The 12,538-nt window shown below is 38.8% G+C and overlaps 1 protein-coding gene across 2 annotated transcripts in view; it reads left to right on the top strand.

The window, feature by feature from the left end:
- The window catches only part of LOC125451721 (protein disulfide-isomerase TMX3-like), a 133,572-nt gene that overhangs the window by 63,256 nt on the left and 57,778 nt on the right, over window positions 1–12,538 (top strand). For both annotated transcript variants that reach the window (XM_059646002.1, XM_048529257.2), the window contains exons 7-9: window positions 2,658–2,757; window positions 7,267–7,344; window positions 11,788–11,854. In XM_059646002.1, coding sequence (XP_059501985.1) covers window positions 2,658–2,757; window positions 7,267–7,344; window positions 11,788–11,854 — 245 coding nt within the window. The remainder of the gene's footprint in view (window positions 1–2,657; window positions 2,758–7,266; window positions 7,345–11,787; window positions 11,855–12,538) is intronic.

Raw genomic sequence — 12,538 nt, 5'->3', positions numbered from 1 at the left:
ACCCTAACACACACAAATGAAGTTGTGTGAGAACTTTATTTAAACGGGCAACAACACACTGCAGCAGCACAGAGCTACGGCAAGAAAAAGAAGAGTACCTCTTCCAAGTATTCAAAGACGATATTATTTAAACGGGCAACAACACACTGCAGCAGCACAGAGCTACGGCAAGAAAAAGAAGAGTACCTCTTCCAAGTATTCAAAGACGATAGATATCCAAAAAACTGGGTCAGAAGATGCCAATACATGAACTACACCAAGAAGATACGACACGTTCGGACACACTCATCACACTACCTTACATCAGGAACACGTCTGAACTGACCACAGGTCTCCTAAGACAACTGGGCACCAGAGTAGCACAGAAATCCACATCAACCCTATGACAACTGCTCACCCAAACCAAAGACCCACTACTCACTATGGACAGAACCAATGTCATATACAAGATTCCCGCCAAAGACTGTGACAAACGCTACATTGGACAAACAGGAAGGAAATTAACAACAAGGATGCACTAACATCAATTAGCTACAAAAAGACACAATTAGTACTTACTCATCGGTAACCCCATGGATAAGGAGAACCACCAATTTGACTGGGACAGCTCCAAGATCCCGAGACAAGCTGAGAAGACACCAGCATGGGAATTCCTAGAAGCCTAATACTCCATGAATAAAGTCGTCAACATACACAGAGCTCAACCCCATATATGTTCCACTGCAAAGGAAAACCGGAAGTGAGATAATGTAGCTCAAGGGACTCCAGAGTTTAAATAACAGGTGGGAAAATACAACGGTACTTCATTGGAGGCTGCATTGAAGATATTATCCAGCATGGTATGAAAAGTCTGTGAAACAACAAACCAGCTCAGCAAGCCAACCATCCACAACCCGAGCTACAAATCGACTCTAAAACCTTAGAGTTTCATCATGTTCTAGTACTAAGATCTATATTAATTATTCTATAATAGATTTAGCAATAAATATACACCATGAATTTCATTAAATAGTAAATAAAGTGTTAGTTTGCCTACCAATCCTACAGAAGTTTTGGAGTAATATACAAGTATGAATAAGTTGCTTATCCAAAAGTAAAGTTGTAAACTGGAACCATATTTTCCATTGTACAATTGAAAAATTCATCTCCTGAATCCGTTTGGTTTCTCTGTCTTAAAGGATTTGGGATAGTTGGATAATTTTCAAGTTGGTAATCTATAAAAGTGAAATGCGACAGACTTCAGTGTTGTAGGCCCATCAGAGTAAAATTGGGAATCTGGAAAATGGCTTCCTGTTAATAGAGCCCTGTGAGATTTAAAGGCCATGTTTGTTGATGCACTGTTAATTAATAGATATTTGTATTAATATATAAATTAAAGAGTGAAATCTGTTTTTCAAGCAGAGATCAGAATGAATCATTTCTGCAGTTTCCCTTATCAGAACCCTACCGTTAACATAATTTGACTGTAGATTGTCATTTTGTTATTCATTTCAGCATTTTACCTTTAGAAAATGGCCCATATGCTTTGCAAAATCCATGGGAATAAATAAGTAAAAGATGTAATAACAGAAATACAGAGCCTTGGTGCATAAACTAAGAGAACCAAATCCTTGGTTAAAATAGGCTTTGAAATAATTTTCAAAAGTGGAAAGAGAGGTAGAAAGGTGGAAGGATTTAAGCTGGAACTTTAAGGTCAGACATTCATTCCTTTAACTTCTCTGCCTCCTTAGTTAAAATGGTCCTTTATATCTGTGGGTCCAAACTTCTGCTATTCCTCTATTTGTCCAGGTTTTGTTTGATAATATTTCTGTAAAGTGCCTTGAATGGCTTGTGCATTAAAGATGGTGTATAAAGTTAATGCTGAATTACGAGTCTTAATCTGCATTGCCTTGTACTTTCTGTAACTTTTGAAGCTCAGTTATACTAGTTTTTGGATCTTGCATCTGCACCATTTAAACTGCAAAGTAGATTCAACAGAGCAAGGAATGCCTTTCCTGATCTGCACTTAGCTGCTTTTAAATTGGCAATGTAGTGAATCCCTGCTGCTATCTGTTTTTGTCACCTTTTGGAAGACTTTTCACGCAGCAGAGGCTCACACCACCTTCTGTGTAAAAGAAAGACCAGCTTATTTGTTTCACCGTGCATTTTGATTGTCAGGTATGCTTGAATTTTGAAAAGACCCTAAAAATGTGTTGTATAGCCATGTTTAGTAATATACCCATTTGTTTATAAATTATTTGTTTATAAAGTGATGTTTCGTTATCTGGGTATGCCTCTTCACTTTGTTTCCTAGTTGCTGTCTACAATTAACTTCTCCATTTAGATTTAGCCATATGGATCAGTATTTCTTATTCTCTATGTAAATTATAATTGACTCCTTCACAACAAATGAAGAATCTTAACTCCTTTTCAGACAGTTTTAAAAACAATTACAGATTCCACAGACCTTTTAAGGAAATTATAAATTTTCCTCACTACTGCTTTTGGGTCAAAGATCATAACATCATTGGGCAGCCAAGCTGCTCCTGACTAAAGGATTGCAGTTGACATGCAGAAACGGACATAAATATGGATTTGATCTTAAATGGCTTGTGAATTATGTTGTGTCTTGGCTTGTGAAATAGATGCTGAATTGATTTTTCATTTGTCTTTAATAGGCCATTGGTCAGATCACTTTCCTCTCAGCAGCTATTCGATCATTGGCAGAAGAGACATCCAGTCTTCTTTGTCTATGTTGGCGGTGAATCTCCACTGAAGGTTTGGAACATGAATGTATTTTAAACACAGAATTATCCCGTTTTTAGTTTCTTTCAATCAGCTGACATAAGTTTTCAAGGTCGGGTGATGTCCCAAACACAAGGAAGCCAGCTTCTTCTAATCTTCCTGTGCATTTATATTAAACAGTTGGGAGAAACGCTACATAAAAAAATGCCCTGGCATATTGGGTGAGAGGGTGGGAAGTAGGTCACATACTTATTGCATTCCATGAGTTTCTGGAAGAGGTCAAAAAGAACATAAGACAGTTTGACCACAATTTCTCAAGTATGCAAATTGTATCATTTGAGTTCAGAGTACCCAGTGGTGCCTGCTTGCAAATGATATAACACAAGCATAGACACGCAAATCCTAGGTCTGCTATTGATACTTTCTTAAAATATGTAAGACATCAAAGAGATCAGTTTTATATTGTATGTGAGTTGCTGTGGAACAGCTAGCAAATGATTTATTAAATGTTTGACAAATTGAGTTATTTTTGAAAAATTATCAAACTGAACAAGTAAAGAGAATGTGTTAGATGCAGCACATATAGATTTTAAGCTTGACATCATCCAGGACAAAACGACCTGCTTGATTGGTACCACATCTCATAAAATCCACTCCCTCCACCATGTATGATCAGTTACAGCAGTGTGTACTATCTGCACAGGTGAACTGCAGAAATTCACCAATGCACCTTAGAAAGCACCTAAAGAAAAAAACCATGATCAGTTTGATCCGTGAGGACAAGGGCTGTAGATACATGGGAATATTACAACCTGCACGTTCACGTGACGAGATGTCAAGAAATGTTTGGAGGGACTGGATGCTGCAAAGGCGATGGGCCCTGACAATGCTTTGGCAATAGTATTAAAGACTTGTGCTCCAGAATTTGCCAAGCTGTTCCTGTATAGCTGCAACACTGACGTCGACCCAACAATGTAGAAAATTGCCTGTGTGTTCCTGTACACAAGAAGCAAAACAAACTGACCCAGCAAATTACTGCCTCATCAGTCTAGTTTGATCATTAGTAAAGTGATGGAAGGTGTCATCAACAGTGCTATCAAGCAGCACTTGCTCAGCAATAATTTGTTAAGTGATGCCCTGTTTGGGTTTCCTCATGGCCTGTCAGTTCCTGACCTCATTACGGCCTAGATTCAAACCTGGACAATAGGGCTGAATTCCAGAAGTGAAGTGATTGTGACAGCCTCTACACTGTATGGAATCAAGGAGCCCTACCAAAACTGTAATGTACTGGGGGCAAACTCTCCACTGGTTGGAGTCATACCTGGCACAGAGGAAGATATTCCTGGTTGATTGGAGGACATGTCTGCAGGAGTTCCTCAGGATAGTATTCTGGGCCAAGCCATCTTCTGCTACTTTATCAATGACCTCCCCTCCTTCATAAGTCAGAAGTGGAGATGTTTGCTGATGATTGCACAGTGTTCAGTATCATTTGTGACTCCTCATATACTGAAGCAGTCCATGTTCAAATGCAACAAGATCTGAACGATACAGTGTGGAGCTGAAGGAATACAGCAGGCCAGGCAGCATCAGAGGAGCAGGAAAACCAACATTCCTGGATGGGATCCTTGTCTCTGACCCCAGCATCTGCAGTTCTTGCTGTCTCCAAGCTCTGGATCATATCCAGGCTTGGGCTGACCACTGGCAAGTAACATTCATGCCACACAAATGCCAGACAATGACCATCCCCAATAAGAGACAATCCAGTCATCTTGACTTCAGAGTGTTTCTATCACTGAATACCCTACCATCAACATCTTGGAGTTACCATTGACCAGAAACTCATCTGGATTTGCCACATCAATACAATGGCTACAAGAACAGGTCAGAGGCTAGGAATATGAATAAATCCTCTCCTGACTCCCCAGAGCCTGTCCACATCGACAAGGTTCCAGTCAGGAGTGCAATGGAAAACTCCCCACTTGCCTGGATGGATGTAGTTTCAACAGCACTCCAGAAGCTTCACACCATCCAGCACAAAGCAGCCCACTTGATTAAAACCACATCCATAAGCATCCACTCCCTCCACCATCAACGCTCAGCAGCAATGTGTATTATCTACAAGATGCACTGCGGAAATTCCTTAGTCAGCACCTTCCAAGCCCATGATCACTTCCATCTAGGAGGACGGGGCAGCAGATACATGGGAACATTACTACATGCATGTTACCCTCCAAGCTATTCCCATCTTGGTTTGGAAATATGTTACCATTTCTTTACTGTTGCTAGGTCACAACCCAAGAATTGCCTCCCTAAGGGCATTGTGGATCAACACACAGCACATACACTGCAGCTTGTTCAAGAAGACAACTCACCACCACCTTCCCAAGGGCAACTGAGGACAGCCAATAACATGCTGGCGAGCAAGTAATGTCCACATCCCATTAGTGAATAAAAAAGCCATTCACCATCCTGATTTGGAAATATATTGCTGTTCTTTCAGTGTGACTTGGTCAAAATCCTGGTAGCCTCTTTCGAATTACATTGTGAGACTACCTAAGCAAATAGATTGCACCGGTTTAAGCAGCAGCTCACCACCACCTTGTCAAGGGCAATTAGGGATGGGTAATAAGAATCAATTACACATTTATATTGAACATTTCTGTATCATCCAATTATATTGGATCTGGATCGGATTACATTTCGGAATTTGCCAGGAATAGGGAATTATAATTACATGGACACACTGTGTGCTGAATAATTTTCGATAGAATAGTGAAAGTAGAAAGAGATTTTTAAAAAAAATCAGTTAGCAAGCATTTTAGCAGAATATGTAAGTAAAGACCTTCCTGTAACTGGGGAATTACTGTCATGGGATCACGAATTTAGAATGATTACTAAACCAGTAAGAAGAGAAATACAAAACATTTCCGTACAGAGGCTAGTGGTGGCATCCTTGTCACAGGAACAGTTGATTGCCCCATTACCTCTTATGAGGGAAGATGCTCAGCTACTTCTAGCAGAATAAGTAACAATAACTGACCTTTTTTTGACTGTGACTAAATTTTTTGGTTGCAGTAAATAACCAGCTCTGATCTGGCCCAGTGGCCACTTATACTTTAAACTTATTTTTCGCAATTAGATATTCAGCTTCGAAAGGAATCAAACATAACAAGAGAACAACTCAATTTCTGCATAATCAAATCACAGAATTGTTATGATGCAGAAGACAGTCATTTGGCCCAGCTCTCCAATGAGTGTCACGACTTAGTTTGGTGATCATAATTTGCTGTCATTCTCCCACTCTTTCCCTGTAACCCTGCATGTTATTTCTGTTAAACTAATCATCTAATTCAATCATGGATTGCATCAATTGAACCTGTTTCCACTACACTTATAGGCAGTGTAGCCTAGATCTGAACCACTCGTCGTCTATATGAAAAATATCCTGATGTATCCAATCTGTCTTCATAATCGAGATTTTCACATCCCTGCAACCATTTTTCAAAATCTTTTCTGTCCTCTCTCCAATGCGTTCAGATCCTTCCTAAAGTAATCCACCCTGAATCGTGTACAGTACTCCATTTGGTATAATGAGTGCCTCATACAGGTTCAGTGAAACTTTCTAGCTTTTGTATTGCATACCACAATTAACAAAGCATAGGATATGGTATGCTCTCTTTATCTGTCCTGCCACCTTTAATTAACATTGCACATATACAGCCAGATGTCTCTGGTCCTGCATACCCTTTACAGTACTATCCTTTACATTTATGTTGTTTAGAAATAAAGGAGATAGGAGCAGCAGGAGGCCGTTTGACCCTTTGAGTCTGCTCCACCATTCTTCTCAATCCTGCCATCCAACTCAATGGCCTAATCCTGCTTTCTCCCCATAGCTTTTGATCCCATTCACCACAAGTGCCGTATCTAGTAGCCTCTTGAATACAGTCAATATTTTGGCCTCAGTTACTTCCTGTGATAATGAATTCCACAGGCACACCACTCTTTGGGTGAATTAATGTCTTCTCATCTCCATCCTAAATCGTCTACCCAGAATCCTCGTACTGTGACCCTAGTTCTGGACACACCCACCATTGGCAACATCCTCCTTGCATCTACCCTATCCAGTCCATGTTCTTCCCACAAAAATGTACTACCTCTCAATTCTATACATTGAACATCAATCATCTGCCACTTATCTGTCCACTCTGTAACTTGTCAAGTCTTTTTGAAGTTCTACATTGTCGTTCTCCAGTTTGTGATGTTCTAATTTACATGTTTTTATTTTAAAAAGTTTTAAATGAAATCTGTATTTCTATGTTTTTGAATACAATGCTCAAAACCTTTCTGTATATTTGAAAGAACTTATGCCCCAAACCAAAAGTGTAGCTGATTAAAAACTAATAGTTAAAAATTTTAAGTGTATCTAGAAAATCTGTTTGTTAACTTTTAGCCTAACATAAATTCTGAGCTACATGATAGGTAAAACCTTGTGGAGAAGTGTATTTTAATGCTTGGCATTTTTATAATTTCACCCCCTAACAGGAAAAGTTCTTTGAAGTGGCATCAGAACTGATTGTGTATACCTACTTCTTTTCTGCTTCAGAGGATGCTTTACCAGAGGTAGTTTTTTTTTAAATATCGTGTGTGTGTCTTAAGTTTAAATGATGCATTTCTCTTTGTTTTCTGCTGCAAATACCAGTAGGACCTTCTACTCCATCTTCCACACACAAATGACTCTATTATCAACTCTTTCCCTTACTGACAACATTCTTGGTTTAGGGAGTGTGCATCTTTGAATCGTAGGGATCTGGGTTTAAGTGGTACTCAAGGGCTTAGGTACAGGAGTGATCAAGGCTATCACTCCAGTGAAGTATTGGGGGAGTATTGCCCTCTCGGTGATCTTCTGTCAAAAGAGAAGTTAAATCCACATTCCCCTGATACTAGGTCAAAGAAAAGCACGGGAGTTAGCCCTGATGTTGAGGCCAATATTTATTCCTCAATAAGCACCAAAAAACAATATCCAAACGTTGTCCCATTGCAGTTTGTGTATGCTTGCTGAGCACAAATTAGCAGCTAAGTTCCTACATTGTAACAGTAACCATGCTTCAAAAGTACCTCATAAACTGTAAAGTGCTTTGAGCTGACAGTCATGAAAAGCATTACCTAAATGGAAGATCTTGTTTTACTAATTAAAGCAACATTATCTCTTCTATTAAGCCTGTCCAAAAGGTTTTTAAAGTCCTTTTCAATTTTAGTTTTTCATAATTTTTCAACTTTTAGTTTCAGTTTTAATAGTTTGTGTGACAGTGGTAGTGCCCTTGGCTTTGAGCCAGACATTTGGGTACAAGACCTACCAGCCTCAGAGGTGTGAAATAAGATGTCTGAGCGGGGTAATTAACAATATATTTTTGTAAGACGACACTAGTTGAGTCGAATCCCTGTAATATTTTACTTTGTGAATTAATCTGCCCAAGTAAAGAATGACTTTGAATTCTTTCTTCCTTCAACTGGCTATCAGGACACTCCCCTGAAATTTTGCCATGTCCCTGTAATTTTTTCTTCAAATATTAATTTAGATCTCTTCTGAATTCTTCAATTGAACCTGTCTTCCATCAATATCATTTTATGCCTTCCAAATGCTAAACCACTCATTAACAGGGTCAACATAAATTCAAAAAAGGGCAAATCAGGCTGACAAATCTGCTGTTTATTTTTGGGATATTCCGGTGAGTCAATTAAAGAGAAACAGCGGAGGTGATCTTTTTAGATTTACTCTGATAAAGCCCCACACAAGAGGTCATTAAACAGAATTCAAGCATGAGAGAAAGGGACAGTAATATGCTAGCATGGATTGAGGATTGGTTAATGGGTCGAAAGAAAAGAGTAGTGACCAGTGGGGTGTTATAAGGATCAGTGCTTGGGACCAATTGGTCACAAATGATAATCAATGATTTGGATGTGGGGGCCAATTGTAATATTTTGAAGTCTGAAAACAATACAAAATTTGGTGAGAATGGAAATTGTGAGGCAACTGCAAAGAGAGTTCATGAGAAGTTAGATAGGTTGAATGTTTGGGCAAGAACATGGTAGCTGGAATGCAACATGGATAGGTGTGAGGTTATCCACTTTGGTTGGAAGAATGAAGATGTTTCTCAATGGTGACAGATTGGAAATTGTTTATGCCCAAAGGGACCAAGGTCTCGTTGTTCCTAAGTCTTTGAAAATTGCCATGCAGGCGCAGCAGGCAATTTGGAAGACAAATGGTATGTTAGACTTTATCAGAAAAAGGTTTAAGTAAAGGAGCAAAGAAGTCTTGTTTCAATTGCATAAAACAATGTTGAGACTGTAATTGAAGCGTTCAGTTGGAGATTTACCGCATAGAATGCTGTAGAAGTTCACTAGTCTGTTTTCTGAGGTGATGAAACTGGACTATGAGAAGAGATTTTGGAAACTGGGCCTGTATTCTCAGGATTTTAGAAGAATGGGAGGTGATGTCACGAAAAATTACGTAATTCTTAAACGGGTAGGCAGAGTAGATGCAAAATGGACATCTCTCCTGGCTGTAATGTCATGAATTAGAGGGCATAGTCTCAAATTAAAAGGCAAGCCATTTCGGACTGAGATGAAGAGGGACTCCCTCGGTAAAAGTAACAAGGGTTTGGTATTTTCAACCCAAGTGGCTTGTGGAAACTCCTCCATTAAGAGTGTCATTCAAACTGATAGATTTTTAGTTACTAATGGCAGCAAAGGATTTGCGGATAGTGCGTGAATGTGATACCAAAATATGTTTTAGAATGGTAGAGCAGACTTGGGGGGTGAATAACATATTCCTACATTATTCCTCATATCTTTGGTTCACATGTGAAGTAACACAAGTCTCTGTCATTATCAACCCTTCAGCACTGGAAAAACTTCTCCATATTTATGGAAACCTTAAAAAACTTTACAAAACTTTGGCCTGTTTGCTTGAAGAACAATTTAATAATTGCCCCTAATTGCTGGAACTTTAATAAATCTCTCCAGAGCTTTCATATTCTTCCCCAGCGATGATATACATACACAGTATTCAAGCTCTAACTTAAATGGTGCTTCATTTCAGTTTAGCATAACTTTATGGCTTTTGTACTTAAAGCGCAGGATCCCATATGCTTTAGCAATTGCTTTGAAGCTGACAAAACATTGCAGCAAAGATATGAGCACAAAGCCCATATCTGTATTCATTAACAAAAGAAACAATTTTGGCTACTTTTTGTTGAAGCTTATTCTTTTGAGAGGGTTGTATGTTTCTTCAGAGTTGAGTTTGTCCACAGGTGACCTGGTGGGTACATAAGATTGAATTTGGGGATATTTTGTGATTAGTCTGTTCAGGAGTTAATGTGCTACATATCCTCTGGAGCAGATGGGACTTGAACCCAGGCCTCCTGGTTCAGAGTCACCATCGCTGCACCACAAGGGCCTTACCAAGATTCAGTTTGATGTGATCCCTGCAGTAGATCCGTAATTCCATATCTGAACTAGTGAGGCCATCTCCTAATTTAAGGTCTTAATGATAATTTGCTAAATGCAGTACAGTTTATTCAGAATCTTGTCACTAAGAACTGAGATACCTCTCAGCTAGCTTCTGCTTCTCACATCAGCAGTTGGACAAGCAGCAATAAAATTGCTTGTGCTCTGAGTGCTTTTAGTTGGTTAAGTTGGGGAGACGATGTCTTGGTGGTATTATTGCAGGATTTTTAATCTAGAGACCCAGATAATGTTCGAACCTTAATGGTGGTATTTGAATTCAATAATAATAATAATAATAGAAGTTTGGAATTAAGAATTTAATAATAACCATGAATTCATTGTTGATCATAGAAAAAAATCTATCTAGTTCACTAATGTCCCTTAGGGAAGGAAACTCTCATTTTTACTTGGTATGACCTACATGTGATTCCAGACCCACAGCAATGTGATTGACTCTTAACTGCCCTCTGGGCAATTAGGAATGAACAATAAATGCTGCCTAGCCAGCAATGTCCTCATTCTGTAAATGAATAAATTAAAAGAACTCTAGCACTATCTTCATTTGTCCTTGAAAATTTCTGAGTATCCTTTGTATCTGGCAAGTGGAAAATATGTGGATTTCTCAGTAATTTGAGTGTTCTTAGCGTGATGTTAGAATTTTAATGGCCGAAAGCTGTGTTGAAAGGATTTTTTGGGAATGCAATATGGCCTATATTTAAGCATATATTTAGGGCCAGCTTTCCCTCTATCACAGTTAGTAGAGCAAAGGACTTTGTAGTGGATTAAGAAATTAAGGGCTGTCGTGGCTCAATTGTAGTGTCCCTACCTCGGTAGCGGAAGGCCCAGGTTCAAGTCCCATTTGCTTCAGAGGTGTGTCTAATATGTCTTAATTAATTGATTAAAACATCTATACTTGGGATCCCAGGCTGTCAATGGTAACCTTGCTGTTTTTGGTTGAAATTACTTATTTCCTGAGTAGTTTCCATGCAGTCACGCACTGCCTCTGCCTAATTTCCCAAGACTAACATCACCACTGATCAGAAGGTTATAGGAGGAGTCTTGTGAATAATTGCTGTTTTGGCTATTAATGCTGTAGGAGATTACGGAAAAAATGTGTAACCATGCAGAAAATTAACACAGAGATGTGCAGGAGCTTCCCTAAGCCATAAAAGCACAAAATATAGGCCATTTGGCTCCTCATGCCCACCTTGTAATTCAGCAAAAATGAATCAATTGAGGAAATTCAGCAACCAATTTGCACCTAACAAAGTCCACAAATTACAACAAGATAAATGATCAGATAGAAATAGTGTTTTAAGCCAGAATTCAACATTTGGTCCAAAATAATTTTAGGTAGTTGAGCCAGGTGGGAATGTTTAAATGTTATTTCAAGATGGAACAAGTTCACATTTGATCCCACTACAGAGAATAATGTTCTAGATCTTTTTGGTGAAAATAATAACCAGGCTGACTAGGTGCTTTTCATCTGTAAGTATAATACCACTAAGAAGGATTCTGGACAATTTGTAAGTGTTTGTAATGATGCTTTTCTACCAGGATGTCTCTGTCCAAGAACTTCCTGCTGTGTTGGTGTTCAAAGATGGAACCTACTACACATATGATGGTGAGTCCGGAAAACACGTGTGTATATCTGTTGTTGTGGGGAGAAATTATGGGACAATGATGCTAAAGCCAAAATGAATGAAATGGGGCCAAGCACGTTTCCCTTAGAATCTATACAAAGATGCCCGCTGTCTGTGCCTTCTTTTTAGTGTTGTGCTAGGGTGAAAATGGAATTGAAAAGCTTGATTCTTCTAAACTGAACTCAAATCATTTGTGGCCTCTGGCCTGAATATACAGAATTGCACTTATTTTTGTTCCTGGGGGACAATTGACTTTGTCCAATTGTTAGCTCAAATAAGTGACTTTGGTACACTCCTATTTAGCCAAATTTATGACCATTTTGGCACTTCATGATCACTCAAATAATTTGTTAAAGTTGTTTACATGTTCGTTCCAGGTTTGGCCGAACACTATCAAATCATCAATATAAACAATACGATTCCAACCCAACACTTAATCTTTCAGTGACTTTGTTGGATAATTGTTGACAAATTATTGCTGCATTTTAAAAAATGGTGTGACTTAACGTTGATAATACCCATACAAAGGCTGAAAAATATCTTGGTGTATCAATCAACAGAACTTATCAATATCCTTTCATTACATCAATTAGTGTAATAAGTCATGCATATCCAATTCTCCTGATACAATCCTCCAGTCATGGTGTCGGATAGGAATCTACCAT

This window comes from Stegostoma tigrinum, chromosome 5, assembly GCF_030684315.1.
Source record: "Stegostoma tigrinum isolate sSteTig4 chromosome 5, sSteTig4.hap1, whole genome shotgun sequence".
Taxonomy (NCBI): domain Eukaryota; kingdom Metazoa; phylum Chordata; class Chondrichthyes; order Orectolobiformes; family Stegostomatidae; genus Stegostoma; species Stegostoma tigrinum.
Note: the sequence above shows the minus strand (reverse complement) of the source record. Positions and strands in the feature narration are given on the sequence as shown.